General features: G+C 33.0%; 1 protein-coding gene across 7 annotated transcripts in view; it reads right to left on the reverse strand.

The window, feature by feature from the left end:
- Positions 1-18,148, reverse strand: part of CSMD3 (CUB and Sushi multiple domains 3) — a 1,102,347-nt gene that overhangs the window by 286,064 nt on the left and 798,135 nt on the right. For all 7 annotated transcript variants that reach the window (XM_059042775.2, XM_067017123.1, XM_067017122.1 and 4 more), the window contains 3 exons: positions 14,648-14,839; positions 9,928-10,054; positions 7,198-7,400 (listed from right to left, as the gene is read on the reverse strand). In XM_059042775.2, coding sequence (XP_058898758.1) covers positions 7,198-7,400; positions 9,928-10,054; positions 14,648-14,839 — 522 coding nt within the window. The remainder of the gene's footprint in view (positions 1-7,197; positions 7,401-9,927; positions 10,055-14,647; positions 14,840-18,148) is intronic.

An 18,148-nucleotide genomic window follows, 5' to 3' on the forward strand; every position in this document is an offset into this window, starting at 1 on the left:
TATGCTGGACCATAAAATAAGTCTAAGTAAATTTAATTATTGAAACGTTAAAATTGTAACTAAATTTATAATATGAGATGTTTCATCTTTATCACAATGAACTTGCAAAGACTATATTCTGCTTCATAAAATGGAGGTAAAAAGTAAAACTTTTGCTGGAATTAAAATATTTGAGGTGATTAATGCTACTGCTGTGACATATAAGATTGGACTTATTTAACTATTTGGGAAGTTCTTCTGCTAAGGAAGCTGGCATATTAACACTTTTCATATATGCAGAAGAGAATTTAGAACATAAAGTGATGAAATTAGCAGAGTTTTCATTTGTTCTAAATGAAAAGTCATGCTTTTTTTAAAACAGATTTATGTCTTCTAGTTTTCTCATGGTCAGTGATACCACATGATCCCCATGTATGTTAACATACATCGTGTACAAGTTGCATTTTCATCATCAATTTTCTTTTATTTTAATTGAGATGTTACTGTTTTGTTTTGTTTTTTAACATCTTTATTGGAGTATAATTGCCTTACAATGGTGTGTTAGTTTCTGCTTTATAACAAAGTGAATCAGCTATACATATACATATAACCCCATATCTCCTCCCTGTTGCATCTCCCTCCGACCCTCCCTATCCCACCCCTCTAAGTGGTCACAAAGCACCTAGCTGACCTCCCTGTGCTATGTGGCTGCTTCCAACTAGCTATCGGTTTTACATTTGGTAGTGTATATATGATATGTCCATGCCACTCTCTCACTTCATCCCAGCTTACCCTTCCCTGCCCCTGTGTCCTCAAGTCCATTCTCTAGTAGGTCTGAGTCTTTATTCCTGTCCTGCCCCTAGGTTCTTCATGACGTTTTTTTTTTTTTAGATTCCATATATATGTGTTAGCATACGGTATTTGTTTTTCGCTTTCTGACTTACTTCACTCTGTATGACAGACTCTTGTTATTGGGTTTTTTTGATGATTAGCACATCAAAATAAAAAAAAAAAATTGATGATTAGCAGACATTATGAGCAACTTGTATAAAATCCTTAATATGTAAGTAATAAAAGTCTAAGAACCATGTAGTTAATCCAAACAGGTATTCCAACAACTTATCATATTAAAATTTGTAGGCAATTTGTTCATAAAATAAAAATATCAAGTATCAATATCTTAAAATATTAATATACTGTTAGGTCTAAATCTCATGTTTAATATCATATATACTACATTCTCAATCAAAATATCCCATCTTTCACATGAGGTTAACAAGTTATTAGGAAAAATTGGTCTATTAATATCAATGATATCAGGGTCCCAGGGATAAATCTAAAACCAGGGAGAAATTTTATTTAGGAAATAATTCAACTAAAAAGAACATAGCTATAGTAGATAGGTACTTTAAAATAATCATAATAATAATCAACTTAATACATCAGGTACTTTAAAATGACAAAGATGTTGTTAATGTATTATCATGGCTCCAAATCACCATTTAATTATGTTTCATATTTTAGAATATAAAATTGCCCCCACTGTAGCTTAACAGAATATTAATATAATATATAAGCCAAGGAAGTCTCCTTTTATTCTGTATTCTACTAATTGTTGATTGTATAGAAAAATAACCAATCGGTATGTGATTTACCCTCTAAAAATATTTTTACAATTTACCTAAATATGTTTAATTGAAATGGGATCATGTGGAACTCCCCACTTTTTAAAAAATGTGTTTCTGGATGTACTAAAATGCTTTGATTCACAAATCATAATAAACAAAAATTCTTCTAGATCTTCTCCTGCTATCTTTTTGGGTTTAGCTTCAAATTTTGCAAGAATATGTTTGTCTGACATCCTTGTTGATATCTGCTGGGTCTTCCTGACAACTGAACTTTCTTTTAGAAATCTTGGTGGAATTAAGCTTTCTTAAGAAATGAATATTCAGTACGTACTTTCTATCCCACTGCTGCCATAAATGTCTATTGTAAAATAATAAAACAGTATGATAAAATAAATAATTGTTAATTTATCCTATAAAATAAATAACAAACACTCATGGCAAGAACATTTAGACTATGGCTCTACAGCACATCTGTGCAACCTCTACTTCTATGCATATTTCAAGAATACATATTTCTCAGTGATTTGGCCAACTCATGGCCTGACAGCTTTATGTATCTTTCAAGCCACAGAATAGATTATGACATAACTTGCTGCTATACAAAATAGCTGGCAGGGCAACAGTATCAAATAGTTCTCCCGATACCATCTAAGATCAGAATGAGTTAGATGTTAATATCTGAGAATATTTTCATTTTATCTACGAGAGCCCTATATGCTACCCATGAAAGGGAAGTGTAAGTTACCTGGCATCCACAAAAGACTGGGAAATAGAGATGGGTTATCAGTATTTGTCTTTCAAAATTAATCATGTATTATAATTACCCTGAGCACTGGGAATCTATCTCACACACTACTACATGAGATCAAACACAAAGACAATAGCTAATAAATACATCTTGGCTATTTAAACAGAACTATTAACAATGATACTTTGTTGAAAATGGAAAATACAGACCAAATGTCAAACAAGTCATGATGCCAGGAAAATAGGCATAAACCAGGGCTGCCTTGGGCAAACGAGGATATACAGCCATTCTAATATAATACACACATAGTGCCAGGGCACTGCAGATATGGGAGTGACTAATTCTGCCTAGAAGTTCATTAGTACTTAAAGTATCATTTGACCTGGGCCTTGGAAAATGACTAAGAATTTATGGATTTTTGAATGTGGACATAAGCGTTCCAGGAACATGGAAGAGAGTTTGCAAAAGAAGCAGAAATGTGAAAGGTCAATGTCTTTTCAGGACAGTGCAGTTAGATGACTAGATGTATGTAACTGAATAGTGAGAGATGAAGCTGGTAGGTAATTTGGGTGTCAATTGTGGAGGCTTTAAATGTAATTCCACAGTTTTGAACTTATGACTGTGTAGCCATAAAAGAATTTTAAACAGAGGAGCGATGTCTGATTTATATTTTCAAAACATCAGTCAGGTGGAAATGTAGAGAAAAGTCTGGCTGGAGAGACAATGAAGTGAGTGGCTAGTCGACTGCTACAGCAGTGCAGGCAGTAATAATGGGGATGGGAACAAATGCAGGGGCACCGTGCAGTCCTTTAAGGCCGGGAGACATCAACGTCTCATGACTAAGGAATCCATCTCCTTGAGAATTTTCAACGGTATAAGATATGGCCCTTGGTATTTTGTATTATCCAGCATGAGCGTATTCTTAACAGAGGTGTCAAAGAGTGAAGAGCACAGAAAATGCTCTGTCAAAATCAGCTATTTGGTGGGCAAATGACAGCATGATACTTAAAGATGTCCTCCCTGAGGAGCTAAAGTGGGATGAGACAAGCAGATTACAAATTTAAGTAGGAGATATATGTATAGAGAGAGGCTGACTGCTGGCAACCAAGGGCAGGACATAGGACAGCATGAGGTAGCCATGTCAGACTTAAGTAGCTGTGATTAAGCAAAAGAGTCTTGCAGAATATAACACCAAGAGGCAAAGCAAAAGACTACAAAGAATGAATAGGTCATGAAATAGAAGGCATGAGGCTGCTGATAGTGGCTTGACAGTGGTTATGAAGTTGGTATGTGACCTACATTTCAGTTAAATTCACTTTGCACCAAGTTCACGGAAATCCATTTCGTTGGTTGCATTTTGTTGCTTAAGACTGTTTTGCTGCTATTTCCTGACTCATTCCTTTTTAAATTTATTATCTGACACTCAGCTCTTTGCTCAAAACAGGCATTTTGGTGGTGATGGCGGGTGGAATGGGAACACAATGAAAATCTGACAATTAAAACAATGATACAAACTGATTTGGCTACTATTGTTCTAGTTTATGCCTGTTGTCCAGCTTAATGTTTAAGTGTCCCCTTTTACTCTCAAAAGTTATCTTAGATTTGAACAATAAATTACATGATCACCCTAAATAGAATGTTTGCTCTTTACAGACATTTAAAGAGGCAAAGTTCATATATTTTAAAACATCTTCAGAACAATGAAATGATAAACCATGTTTTCACATCTTTATTTGGAGAAAAATTATAGCTAGTGCCTAGAGCATGGGCTGGAATCTGTCTTATAAAGAGAGGTCAGAGGATGTTTTAAAAAGAGATGGTTTATAAACATTTTAAAATGTTTTATACAGAGGTCAGAAAATATTTTATAAAGAGGGGTCTTGGTGCTGAGTCTGGAACAATGAGCAAGACTTAAGAAAAATATTTAAAGTAAAAGAAACTTTAGGGACAGAAAACAGTACAGAGTGTGTGTGTGTGTGTGTGTGTGTGTGTGTGTGTGTGTGTGTGTGTGTGTAACTAAGAAGATTTGCCTAAAAGAAAGATGCATTCGAGAAATAGCTGGAGATAAATGTGCTTACTAACTGGTCCTTTAACAGACTCTCCTAGAATGAACGAATGAACAAATGAATAAATGGGTAACATGAGATAGATTTATCTTGGGAAAAGGAATTCAGGTAAAACACTCAAGTGGCAAATTTTGACCTGCAAGCCAAATTTGACCCATAGTCATGATTTATTGGACTACAGACCTTAATATTCTCTTTAAGATTAGTTGAGTTGTTTTCTTTGACAATTAGATGACTTTACATAAAACTCTATTTCAAGTTCCACTTTAAAATTAGTCTCTCTTCCTATAGGGCAAAATGACTTTAGCCAGAGGGGGCAACTGTCCCGTTTAAATGGGAATGTACACACTCCAGCTTTCCTTTATTCCTTTTCACTGCTTTACTTGTATAAATCATCTGCTTTTTGGAAGCGTGACCCTAGATGTGGTTCTTGTAAGCATAATCAGAAAGACAAGCTGATTAAATTGTAGAACTTCATTGTAACTAATAACGTATAATTAAAATCTTTGTATTTCTTCTAGAATAGTAATAAATAATAAATAAGGATAGCAAAAGAGTAGTAATAACTGCTAAGCATTTACTATGCTCCAGGCACAGTGTTAATCTCCTTTCAGACACAGGTGGATTTGAGTCATAGCTGAAGGCATTTGCTAGGGTGTGACCTTGAATAAATTAACTCACTTTCTGAACCTGTATTGTTTGGTAAGTGGGGATGATACAACATATCTCATATGGCTTCTGTGAGGATTAAATAGATCATACAAACTACTTGCGGTTCTTGGCACCAAGCAAGACCTCATTCATGAAAAAACTATTTTCACATTTGAAATCTGAACACTTATAAAGCTGTATAGGCATAAGTTACATAAGATCTCCAACCCAGAGACTAATTTTCATTGATTGATGCTATTCACAATATATTAACTCTCCAGGTAATTTTATTTCAATGAATAGGTTTTTAGTCTCAGATCAGTAGTACACATTTCTATGCATCTTAAAAGAATATTATGGAGGCAGATTTATTAAAGCTCTGGTATGATACATATTGTTTCCATAACTTAATATGCCCTACAAATGCAATAAATATAAAAATGTATTGCTAATTTCACAGACAAATGTGCATTAAAAATTCCAGAAATGCATATAAAGCAGTCTGTTTCTATTAATCAGATGTACTTGGCATTCACAAACAATAGCCTGAAGCACCTTTTCACATGACTGCATTCAGATATTTAATCACAAATAACCATTTAAGTGTAAAACCTTACTCATTTAAGGTAAATGAAAGGAGAGCTGTTGGTTGCCAAACTACCATTATAAATAACTGAAATTGAACAGCAATCATAAGCAGTTTGCTGACAAATTGTTCCTAACTTCAAAAAAAAGAGAAACAGTAGAAAATAGAAGATATAAATATGAACAATGCTTCATTTATAAGTGTTTCAGAATTACAAGCCATTTATGTTCATTAATTACATAATCATTCTCTTATTTTTCATTCCTTTTTTTCTTTGTCTCAAAAGATACACTAAGGGTACAAATTGAAAGATATTGACTCTGCTGATGTACACCTCTCTCACATGAGCTTTATTTATAACACAAAACAATTCATTTACTTTAGTTGATTATGCCAAACAACTGTCTTCCATGAACAAAAGGTCTGTCAAGTTAATTATATATTTGTATTGACCAGTTGTTAACCTAAAGTGGTATATTTTCAGCCAGTCATTAAAAAAGTCCTTCATGCTTTTTCTAAAGGGTTCCAATTTTACATTTATTCATATGATGATAATAGTTCACTGGGCACCAACTACTTACTACTCAATACTAAGAACTGTGCACACGTGATCATGTTAAATCCTAAAAATCTATTTATGAGCTGAGCATTATTATTCCTATGTGAATTAGAAAACTCAGACTCAGGTGATGAGGTGAGGTGTCCAAAGTCAGCAATTACTAAGAAGACAGGATTTGAATTAAGGCACATTTGAAGAATACTGGTTTGCACTCTTCCCATAGATGATGTTGGAAATCTCAATAAGTTTCAATTAATAGGACTTTTTAAGGCTATACAGTTAGAAGATCCCTTAGATAATTTTCTCAAAGAGATAATGTGTGTTGGTAATAAGAGTGAAAAACTAGCAACTAAAATTTTTGAGTTTTCATTTATTTTCTCCAGCCATTAAACCAAAATCCACTTTACAGAACAGCATATATTTAACCACTTAGCAGTGCCATAAAAAGAAGAAAAAGAAAAAAAGGCCATGAACACTAGTAATTATAATGAATGATATTTCATTGTAGGAAATCTTTAATTTAATAGTAGATCTAGAATATTTTGTCAAACTTCCTGTGAATATATAATTAAGATCTTTAACAGAAGAAAAATAAAATTAGTAAAAATGTAGGGTTGCTTTTCTTTTAATGGCAAATATTCATTTCCTTCCTTATCGCCCAAAATTGTACATTTAAAAATATAATTTTATGGTAAATTCAAATTACAAGCTGTATAATGTAATTATTTCATTTGCTGAATTATTTTAACACCATCTTTATGGAAAATTAGTTTGACAATTGGAGAGAAGGTCTCAACAATTAATTAAAAGTTAATTGTATTTCTTTTTTCTATGTTTTACCTTAACTCCAGATGAATAGGAAGACTAGAAACAGGAATATTTAAGATCATTAAAATTTTAAAATTAAAGTTTTGAGCAGTAAACAGAACTATTTAAATAGCACTCCTATTTTTTATTTAAGAAAGAAAAAAATAACTCACTTGAAAATTGAATTGCAAATCCAGATTTGCTGATATAAAAGTCCGTGTCAAACTGGATGGTTACTATGTTGAGGGTGCTATGGATTCCTTCAGGAATAAGAGAACCACTAATTTCCTTTAAAAGCATATCATTTTCTGGTGGACCATCCCAAACTCGGAGTATATCATGCGATGCTTCCGTATCAAAAGCAAGAAACTGTAGGCTGTGGGAGAACCATATATCTCTGATTATCTTAAACATGGATTCATTTTTAAATAAAGAATATAACAAATATTCATCTTGCTTATACTAGATATTCCTTTTATTCTATCAGATAAAAATGAATTATGTAAACTGCATATATAAACTTAATGAATTTTTCTTGAGCAGTATAATTTTTTTTTAGAATATGATTAAATGTACTATTACATCACCTCTGCAAATTATAAAAACTTTAGGTATACCGACTATCCCTGACTTATGGTAATTCAATTTAGAATTTTTTGGCTCTAAGATGGCACAAAAGAGATACGCATTCAGTAAAATCTGTACTTTGAATTTTGATCTTTTGCCAGTTGTGATATGTTGTATGATACTCTCTCACGATGCTGGGCAGCGGCAGGGAGCTATAGCTCCGTCAGTCACAAGATCACAAAGACAAACCACCAATACATTTACAACCATAATATACCCATAAAACCATTCCGTTTTTCACTTTCACTATAGTATTCAATAAAGTTACATGAGATACTCAACACTTTATTATAAAATAGACTGTGTTAGATGATTTACTGTAGACTAATGTAAGTGTTCTGAGCATGTTTAAGGTAGGCTAGGCTAAGCTATGATGTTCAGTAGGTTAGTTATATTATATGCATTTTCAACTTATGATATTTTCAACTTAATGTAACCCGAGGAAGATCTGTACATTCTTTTCAGTGTTCATGACTTTTAACTGTGGCAATGGCAGGTGACACTTAGAGGATCTCATATGTGCCAGGCACTGTGCAAAATGCATTACATCGATTTTCTTCCTTTAATTGTTACAATGACCCAATGAAGCAGGAACAATTTTTATCTCAATTTTACAAATGTAGCAAATGGGGTTGAGATAGATTAAATAAGATTGCTCAAAGGGTGGCAGAGTCATGAATTGAACTCAAGGTTTCTAATTCCATAGTATGTGTTATTTCCACTGTTTCAAGTTTTTTGTTTGTTTTATCAGACTCAAATGAGGTTTATTCCACAAATGCAAAAATGGTTCACATTCAAAAACGAACGATTACATTTCACCACAGTGGCAGATATAAGGAGGAAAACAATCACATGAAGATCTCAATATACACAGAAAAAGTATTAAAAAAATTCAGTATCCATTCATAATCATCACACCCAGTAATCTAGGAGTAAAAGGGAACTTCCTTAATGTGAAAGTGTCTACCCCAAAAAAATTGTACAAAAAAGGAAAAAAAAAAGTTTCATGTAAAATCTATTTTTCTTTGTGTCTAATCTAGACAAAATTAGTGTCTGATTTTTTTGAGCCTAATGCCAGAAATTAGAAATCCCATTATATCAACATGATCAATTCTCTCTCTCTCTCTCTCTCTCTCTCTCTCTCTCTATATATATATATATATATATATATATATATATACACACATACACACACACACACACACACACACACACACCACATTCATGTGTGATATGTGACCTGGGTTGTAATTTAATATCAAATATTTTTCTTTAATTTTTAAAAATCCCAGAATTTTGTTGATTTTAATATTTTCACATTTACTATTTCTAATTTTTAAACTAAAACAATACATGACCTATCTTAAAGAAAAGTAGGTTGAGGTTCGATTCAATTTGTAGCTGCAAATTGCCTTGCAAAAGTAATGTACCAGTTCACACTGCATCCAACAATACATGGAGTACACCTTGCAGCATGTTATTTGAAGGACAATATTTGTTTTCCATAAAACTGCCTTCATCACCCATAAGCCTGTTTGAAAACCCATTTATATAAAGCAGCAATTCTTAATGTCACTGTTTTGTGAATGATAACACAATACCTAGCTCATATGTCAAGGGGAATTTGTTCATTTACTAATTCATCCCTAGTCATAACAATAATAATTAAACTAGAACTGAGAGCAGGTGCGCCTTGGAAACCTGACTGGTGTTAATTTAGGAGGCTATGGTTCTGCCATCATCTAAGGAAATTATGTGAAGAACTGTCAGCCACCTAACTAAACTCAGCAGGAGCAGAACTCTAACATGGGGAAGAGAGCGCATGCTTCAGAGATACGCCTAAATCTAGGGAAGACAGGGAATAGGTACCGAGTCCTCTTCCATTCTTATGTCTTCTAAATGTCCATGAGGCTGAGCTCATGACACTGATCTGCACCACTCTGTGTACCTATCAAAATGATGGACTCAGCGTCTTAAGTCATGGAGGACTGAAAGTATAGCATCGCCAACAAGCAAGAAACATTCGCACCTTCCGTGCCTTCTTATAACCGAAAAGCTTCTCTCTAAGGGGCTGTATGAACTACTGCTGTGGACCACAAATCAATAAATCATGCTTATGAATACTTTTTTTCATATTGTAAACATATATAAAACATGTTTTTCTTTGCCAAGGTTAAAAAACATTGAAAAATCTTGATATTAATTAATATTATATATAGAGGCTGATCAGGGATTTCAGATTCCCTGGTCATTTTGAAATAATAAAATTCATTTACCTGACAATGTTTCCTGGATCTACCTCAATCATCCACATGCAACGCAGATTATTGTCATACGGAAAGGGATAACCAGGAGATAAGATTCTTCCTGATGATTCTCCTTTAAAACGACCTCCGCATTCAGCTAGTAAAAAATTAATTCAATTTTAAGTCACAATTTAATGCCAATCTTTCTAAACAATCTACAAATTTCTCAAGAGTATATATTTTTTCACCTGAAGGAAAATAGAGATTGGTTTCTCCTCTTATTGAAAGTATAAATTTGTACATGCTTTCTCAGATTAAGGTATTAATTGAAGCAAGAACATACTGTACAATAAAAAAGAATCTCAAGTCAGATCATATAAAAATAATATAATAAACCTAATTAGGGAATTGAAAAAGTACACACTCAAAACTCTGAGTTTAGGCTTCCAAACATTTTAAGATGTGTTGTTAAATAATGATGATGTAAAAAGGGGAAACACATGGCAAGTTGCTCACTGCTAGTTGATTGTAGACTGAATAATTCATCATCTTACTACCTCACCTCTGAGGAAAACTAAGCTTTACTGCAGTCCCTCAGGCCTTCTAAATTTCATTGTCCTTTTATTCCCCTTTAAATCACTCTAAACACTTTCGCTTTTAACCTCCCGAAAGTCAAAATGGCATTTTAATTAAATTTTTCTTCAATTAAATCTAGTTCAGTTTTGATTTAAACTGAAATCAAACCGGTCTCTAATTTTTATAAAATTTATCAAATTAAAAATGTAAGCATCTTCATACAATATAATAAAAATTTTATCTTCTGGGGAATTCCCTCTCCATTTTAATAATATTTAATATATTGGGATACCTGGAATGATTTTACTTTGATAAGCAAATAATCTAGAAAGAATTCTCTTTCTAGAGAAGAGAGAAGAGAGAAACTAAATAGTTTGCTTAATTAGTATATTGCTCTACATCTCTAAATCCTAGAAACCACAGTGTAGTAATACATTATACATTTGAAAATTTTCCAGATTATCATAGTACCAAAAAATAAACCAAATCCATATTATTTTACTTCTTGATTAAATATTTGAATATACTACTATATTTATTTTGCTTGTTCTCTGCAGTGTTACTGTCTTACTCAAATTCAATGACTGAAGTAAGCATCTTGGATTTTGTTTTGTTTTGATTATTAGAGCAAGGAAGGTCAAAGACAGAAAGTTTCAGCATTTGGAAAAGACCTAATAACAATCGAATATTATGGTTCAAATCTGTAGGCTCTATTCATGTAGATAAAATTGTTTCAAAGAGTTTAGGTGTTATGTTTTAGCACACTATGGTGGTTAGTCTTATGTGTCAACTTGGCTAGGCTACAGTGCCCAGTTATTTTATCAAACACTAGTTTAGGTATTGCTATTTATAGACCTAGTTAACATCTACAATCAGTTGACTTTAAGATTACCCTTGATAATGTGGGTAGCCTTCATCCAATAAATTGGAAGGCCTTAAGAGGAAAAGCGGAGTTTTCTAGAAAAGAAGATATTCTCCCTCAAGCCTGCAGCATTAAGTCCTGCCCGAGTTTCTGGACTTTTGACCTTCCCTCTGGATTTTGGCCTTGTCAGCTCCCACAACTGCATGAGGCAGTTCCTCAAAATAAATACATTTCTTGATGACAGATAGACAGACAGATCTATATCTAGATCTACTAATCCTTTTCCTCTGGAGAACCCTAACTGATACACATACCTACAGAGGGCTAAGCAAGTTTATTTTGTATTGCAACATTAGCTTAATTTAATTTATAATAATAAACTTAAGTTATTTTTACAGTAAATAAAAAGATATCTGTATTTAAGAAGTTACCATCACTTATTGAGGTTTTTCTCTTTTTTTTTTTTTTTTTTTTTGTGGTACGCGTGCCTCTCACTGTTGTGGCCTCTCCCAATGCGGAGCACAGGCTCCGGACGCGCAGGTTCAGCGGCCATGGCTCACGGGCCCAGCCGCTCCGCGGCATGTGGGATCTTCCCGGACCGGGGCACGAACTCGTGTCCCCTGCATCGGCAGGCGGACTCTCAACCACTGCGCCACCAGGGAAGCCCGTTTTTCTCATTTTTTAAATAAAAACTTTGCTGGACAACCTAGAACTCTATAACTATAATAATTCATTTTTCATCATTTTAATGATTTATCACTATTATTGGCATATATTTCTTATGAGAACAAATTTGACACTTCATTCCTCCAGATTAATTTTTAAGCAACTTCAAGGCAAATTGGAATTTTGGGTACTGTGTTTATCTTGAATTTAAACATACCTCTTTCTTTTTCCATATTTCTTTGCTACAAATATTATTAGTATTTTGATTTCAAATGAACCAGTGTGATATACCATAACACTGGGGTTCATATTCTGACAGAAGTCTTACATTTGTAGATAACAATGAAGGTGTACAGGTTAAAGTTCTTTGGCTATGGTGTCTCAAAAATTAGTTTTTGTTTGCTCAATGTATAAGCTACAGAAACATAATTACCTAGAAATAATCCATATAATTGAGAAAAAGTTTCTTATTTGGCAAAGGCAAAAATATAATCATAATAGATATTTAAGGTTAATGGGCATAGGAAATTATGATTTTAGGCCAGGTGGTAAAGCTATTAATTATTGCCAGTAAAGAACACCATCTAAAATAGAATTTCATCTTCTGTTATCATGGAAGTCATAGCATGACACACCATGTGTCCAACTGTTTCAGCTGTTATTACTGATCAACCATCATTTAAAAAAAAAAGAAAGAAAAAAGATTATCCTTCACATGAAATCTTGAGCCATGTCAAGTCATTAAATTTTGACTTGGCAGATGTATAAACATAAAGTGCATTGATTCATTGCAAACAAAATTAAAATCTTTCTGATCCCAGATCAGATGTTCTATTTGCATAAAATTTTTCCAAAAAATGTCTTCACCTTGGTTCAACATAAAAGGAAAATATATGTTTTTTAATGTATTTGTTTATGATTTAAATTTTAAAGACAACACGGCAAGTCAGTATTTACAAGTTTATACTTTTGTGCTATTGCAACCCTTAATGATTTTCTGAATATATTTTATATTCACATCAAAGAACATAACTTCAGAGAGAACTAATCAGTGCTACATTGTTCTCATAACCAATGACAGTGGGTTGATTGTTGGTCATATTCCAGAATCTCAAGCATTGTCAATTTAGGTTGTTACTGTAGTATTATCCTCATAATCTATCCAAAATTCAGATGCCATCTGAAAGGAAAGCACTATAATTGCATTCTGGTTAGATAAAAGTATGTTTGCTTTCTGTGTGAATCACTGTTTTAATAAACCAATAGAAGACTCATGTCATCAAAAACACTGCAATTAGTTGCAAGACCTCTAATAACTAGCATTTCATTTTTTTCTACTTGAATTACTTCAAGTTTTGTGGAGATTCCTATGTTGACCATATCAACTAACAAACGTTAAAATTTATCTCAAAAGGTTCAGGTCTCCAAACTCATCAAATTGTATACATTAAACATGTGCATTTTTAAAGATATCAATTACAACTTAATAAAGCTGTTAAAAAAAAAGTTTAAGTCAATTTTATCCATATGGGCCTGACACAGAATGGATTTGTGCTTCCACAAATGCCATTAAGAAATAAGAATTGCTAAAGAATCATGTTTGTTCCCTACTGAGGAGTTAGTGTTTTGTTTGAATGTTTTGATATTGTTTAAATATCTTTTCTTGTCCTAGTATTCCAGCCTGGCACCTATTTGATATTGGAGCACAAAAAGAAAAAAAAAAAAGCAGATGTCTTTATCAACACTTTTCTATCCACCCTGCTTCTCACATAATACCCAGTTAGTTGTTAATCAATCTAAATATGATAGCAATAAAGTTGTACTCTGGCTATACAAACAAGAGAGAAAATGATCAATCTATAGCTTCATGCAGGCAATATATCTGATATCACTGACTCTCACATTGCCTTTTGTTACTGAAATTCATTTAATTATGTCATGATACATACACATAAGAAAAAGATATGCACTTTTAGTTTTTGAAAAAGTATATAAATAAAGACTGAAGTTATTGAGAATAGTTTACTGTTTTAATCTACCTTGATACCAGCATAAGCAATAATTTTGTATATAAAAACAAATCTAAAAAAAACACACAAAACAAAACAGGTCAATGTGATGTGATTCAATAAATATGTATGTTGGGCTTCCCTGGTGGCGCAGTGGTTGAGGGTCCACCTGCCGATGCAGGGGACACGGATTCGTGCCCCGGTCCGGGAGGATCCCACATGCTGTGGAGCGGCTGGGCCCGTGAGCCATGGCCGCTGAGCCTGCACGTCCGGAGCCTGTGCTCCGCAACGGGAGAGGCCACAACAGTGAGAGGCCCACATACCGCAAAAAAAAAAAAAAAAAAAAAAATGTGTATGTTAAGAGTTTCAGCATATTTTTGTAGTGAGTTAAACTTTATATCAAGATAAGATAAACATAATGGCTTCAAACCATTTTTTACCCCAAAAACAGAATGTACTCACTGGTAAGATTATGAAAAGAACCCTCTCACTCTCCACAAATCTGAACTATGAATTCATTAACTTTTTGATTAAAGTATGAGTTGTGTGTGGGCAGATTGAATAACTTGAAAAGGTACAGTATATTTTAATAACACTTCCATGAACTATTTCATGAAAACCTAAAGCAGTATCCTACCAATACAGGATGGCAGAGGATAGTCCCATGCCCTTCTCTCCCCTGTCATGCACTTGAGAAGGCTACTTCCATGGAGAGTATAGCCTGGATTGCATCCATAAATGATAGTGCTACCAGCAAAATGGCCTTGGTCACTGATCTTGTATCCAAATTGTGGAATGCCAGGATCCTCACAATGTGAAAGTTCAAAACCTATGAGAAAATACAAGTTGATTAAAGACAAAATTTAACAGGAAGATTTAAAACTGTACAAATCATCCCTTTTTATTTTTTATATGATTACATACTTTTCCCTGGTTTTATTACTCCTACCATATTTAATTTTGTTAGTTTACAGCCACCATAGAGAGCTTTTTTCTCAAAAATTAGAATTTGTTGTATTATTCAAATTTAGCAATGCTACCCCATGGTCTATATGACTATATCATAACTTATAGTAGTAAGATTCTTGCCTACTTCAAGTGATTTGCAGCTAATAGATTCTGACCAATGTAACTATTATGATCAAATAATGAAAAATTAAAATCCATACAAAATATGTGAAATCATAACTGTCCAAGTAACAAATATCTCCACTGCAAATATAACTTTAGACTGCTTTACTTCTATAGTCTTAGAAGAAAGTGAAATAGCCTAATATTTAAAATATACTTTATTAACAGTTAATATAACACAGTAATCATTTTAAGAACTCTGAATTTTTATTTTCTGCCTTCTCCTGAATGTACGACTCTCAAAATTTCTCACCAGGAAAAATAAAAAAGAGTAGGGTGTAGAGAACATATTTTCGATTTCTAAAGGGTTGGGGCTTTCCACATGACTTTTGCTGGAAATTTGTGATCTTGTGCTAAGTGTAACACTTGACAAGTTAAGTTACAACTGTTTGAGTAGTGAGTGAACTACAGAGGTGAACCTAACTCTGAAGGGGGTTTGTGCTTACATTTCAAGGAAGAATGAGACCCAGAACCTTACAGACATCTCTAGATTATAAAAATTGGAGACACAGGAGGCTAATCTGACTATTGAAACCCTAAATTTACATTCCAGAGGTTAGAATAAAAAATGAGAATTCTTTCTATCCCATCTCCAAAGAGCAGAAGTTTTTTTCTTCCTCCTTTCAGGAGAGGAGTTAAAGACAACTATCTTAAGCACAGTTCGTGCATTTTTCTTTATTCCTTGTCCCTGGTCACTCGTGTAGAACTTTCCATCTGATTTTCATCGTGTTACTACAGGGGTAAGGACTCGGTCAAAGGGATGCTGACACAGTTATTATTATTACTATTATTAATTATATCACTTAAATGATAATAATTAATCTCTGTGGATCCAGAATACCTTGTGTGCACATTCAGAATAAAATCAATAAAGATGAATATTTTTAAAAAGTCATAGCACAATTCACTATTAAGATACTGAAAGAACTAGAAAAGGGTACTTCAGAATGTAAATCAAACATGACACTAGTTATCAAAATCTAAGCTCCCTAGCTAAGGAATTCTTCTGCCCTTAATGTTTTACAAATTACATAAATGTACAATAAATGTAAGATGTAATGAATGCACCAACAATAATTAAGTGCTAAATTATATCAATTACAGCTTCTAGGACTAGAGGACTATGATAAATATTCCAGATAGCTTCATGAATTAGAGAAGTCTGTGATTTCACGACAAATAATATTTGACAAAAGGACAACTTTTATGTACATCTTAAATCATATGATAATCAAAAAGAGATTTGTATCTTTTTTGTAGGCACAGATACTTGACCAAATTAATCTAAATTTGAACTAGAAAGCAAAAAAGGATGTATTAGCTCACTGAAGACAAATCACTAATTTATAGTACTGACTTCCTAGAGTGTCAGAATAAACATAAAATTACCAGAAATGTACAGCTAGAAGTACTGAATTTATACTATAATTTCTATATGTTAAGGGCTACGTTAGCTCTTGGAGAGCACAAGGAGCTCTTTCTAGTCTCTTCTAGAGGTTCTTCATCTTTCCCTCCTCTGTTAAGCAACAGAATTATTTCACACACCTTAATTAACTTACAATCATTTGCTTCTTTTCTTTGTTTTCCTATAGACTGGACTTATTTCACTTTTTTTCTTTTTCCCACAATGCCTACCCAGCACATAATCTGGCACATAACAGATGTTCAATAATGTTCATAAATGAGTGAGATTCTTGGAGGCAATTATCTCTAGGAGACAACTGAAAAATAAGCTAAGATAATGTTGTTGAGAAACTGAAATTTATGAGACAGTTTAAAAACCTTCAGGAATTTCCTATATGGATCAATCTGTGACAGCCTCATTTGGGTGAAAATATGTTAAAATACGGCAAATTCAAACAGCTTCAGAAACAGAGCCATACAAGAGGTTAGAAGTTGTTAACTCAAATTATGACATATATGAGATATAAAGGATACATGGTCAAGCAAGTCAGTCTTTCAAAAACAGAAGTAGAAACAACAGAAGTAGTAACAAAATTTTTAGGACATACTACTCTGTATGGATCTGCACACTTAACACTACATTTAAAATGTCCCTGCTTGAAAATAACAAGTTTGAATTCCTTTTACCAGATGTATTGCTCAGTTTATTATTCAAGATTCAGCCACTTTTGAGTTTTACCAAATATCATTTATCAAAATAAAAATGGAAATCAAGCTCTTTTTTCAAGGTTTATTACCAAATTCATCCTCCCTTAATTTGAATGCTTTGTAAATGTGGTTGGCAATTGCTGGTGATGAGGTATAATGAAGATATTCTTTATATATTAAGATAATTTATAATACTTTGCATTGTAGATGAAAATGCACAGGGACAACAGTATATAAGCTACAAAGCACAACATAATTTAGTCCAATTTGGTGGAATTATTGTTGCTTATTCATAAATATTCAGAACTGTTTTATCTTTATGGAAACATTCAGCTGCCAGTCTTTCCATTGAAAAGCTCAAAGACTTGAAACTGACAAATAAAAATGTGTATGAAAAAATATATACTATAAATATTCACCATTCCTTTTGAAATTTGATACTCTGATGAAATGAAAATTTCTAGAGCACAAAATGAACTGAAAATCCTCAATTACCTAAGTCCTTTTTACTTGCTGAATAACTTAAACTGAGATTTAATTCCTTTCCTGCCACCATATAGCAGATTTCTTTAAGGATTTCTAACATTTTAAAGTTACTATTTGAAATCTGTAAGACAGTAGAAAGGATAAAACAACAACTTCACCATCTGGTACTATTGGATAGTTGCTTCGGATTAATAGTAATATTAATTCAGATTAGTTTTCAGATTAATATTTACATAAATTGGTTCATATTCACTTTAATATTGTTATTAAGAAATAAATAATGCAAAACAAGTTAAAACTCCTTTTACGTCTGTCTCCAATCCCTTTCTGGTCTTTCTCTACTGAGAGCTAGCAAATATTCTCAATTAGTGTATTATTTTCACACATAATTTATATGTTTAACACATAT

This window comes from Kogia breviceps, chromosome 17, assembly GCF_026419965.1.
Source record: "Kogia breviceps isolate mKogBre1 chromosome 17, mKogBre1 haplotype 1, whole genome shotgun sequence".
NCBI classification, from domain to species: domain Eukaryota; kingdom Metazoa; phylum Chordata; class Mammalia; order Artiodactyla; family Physeteridae; genus Kogia; species Kogia breviceps.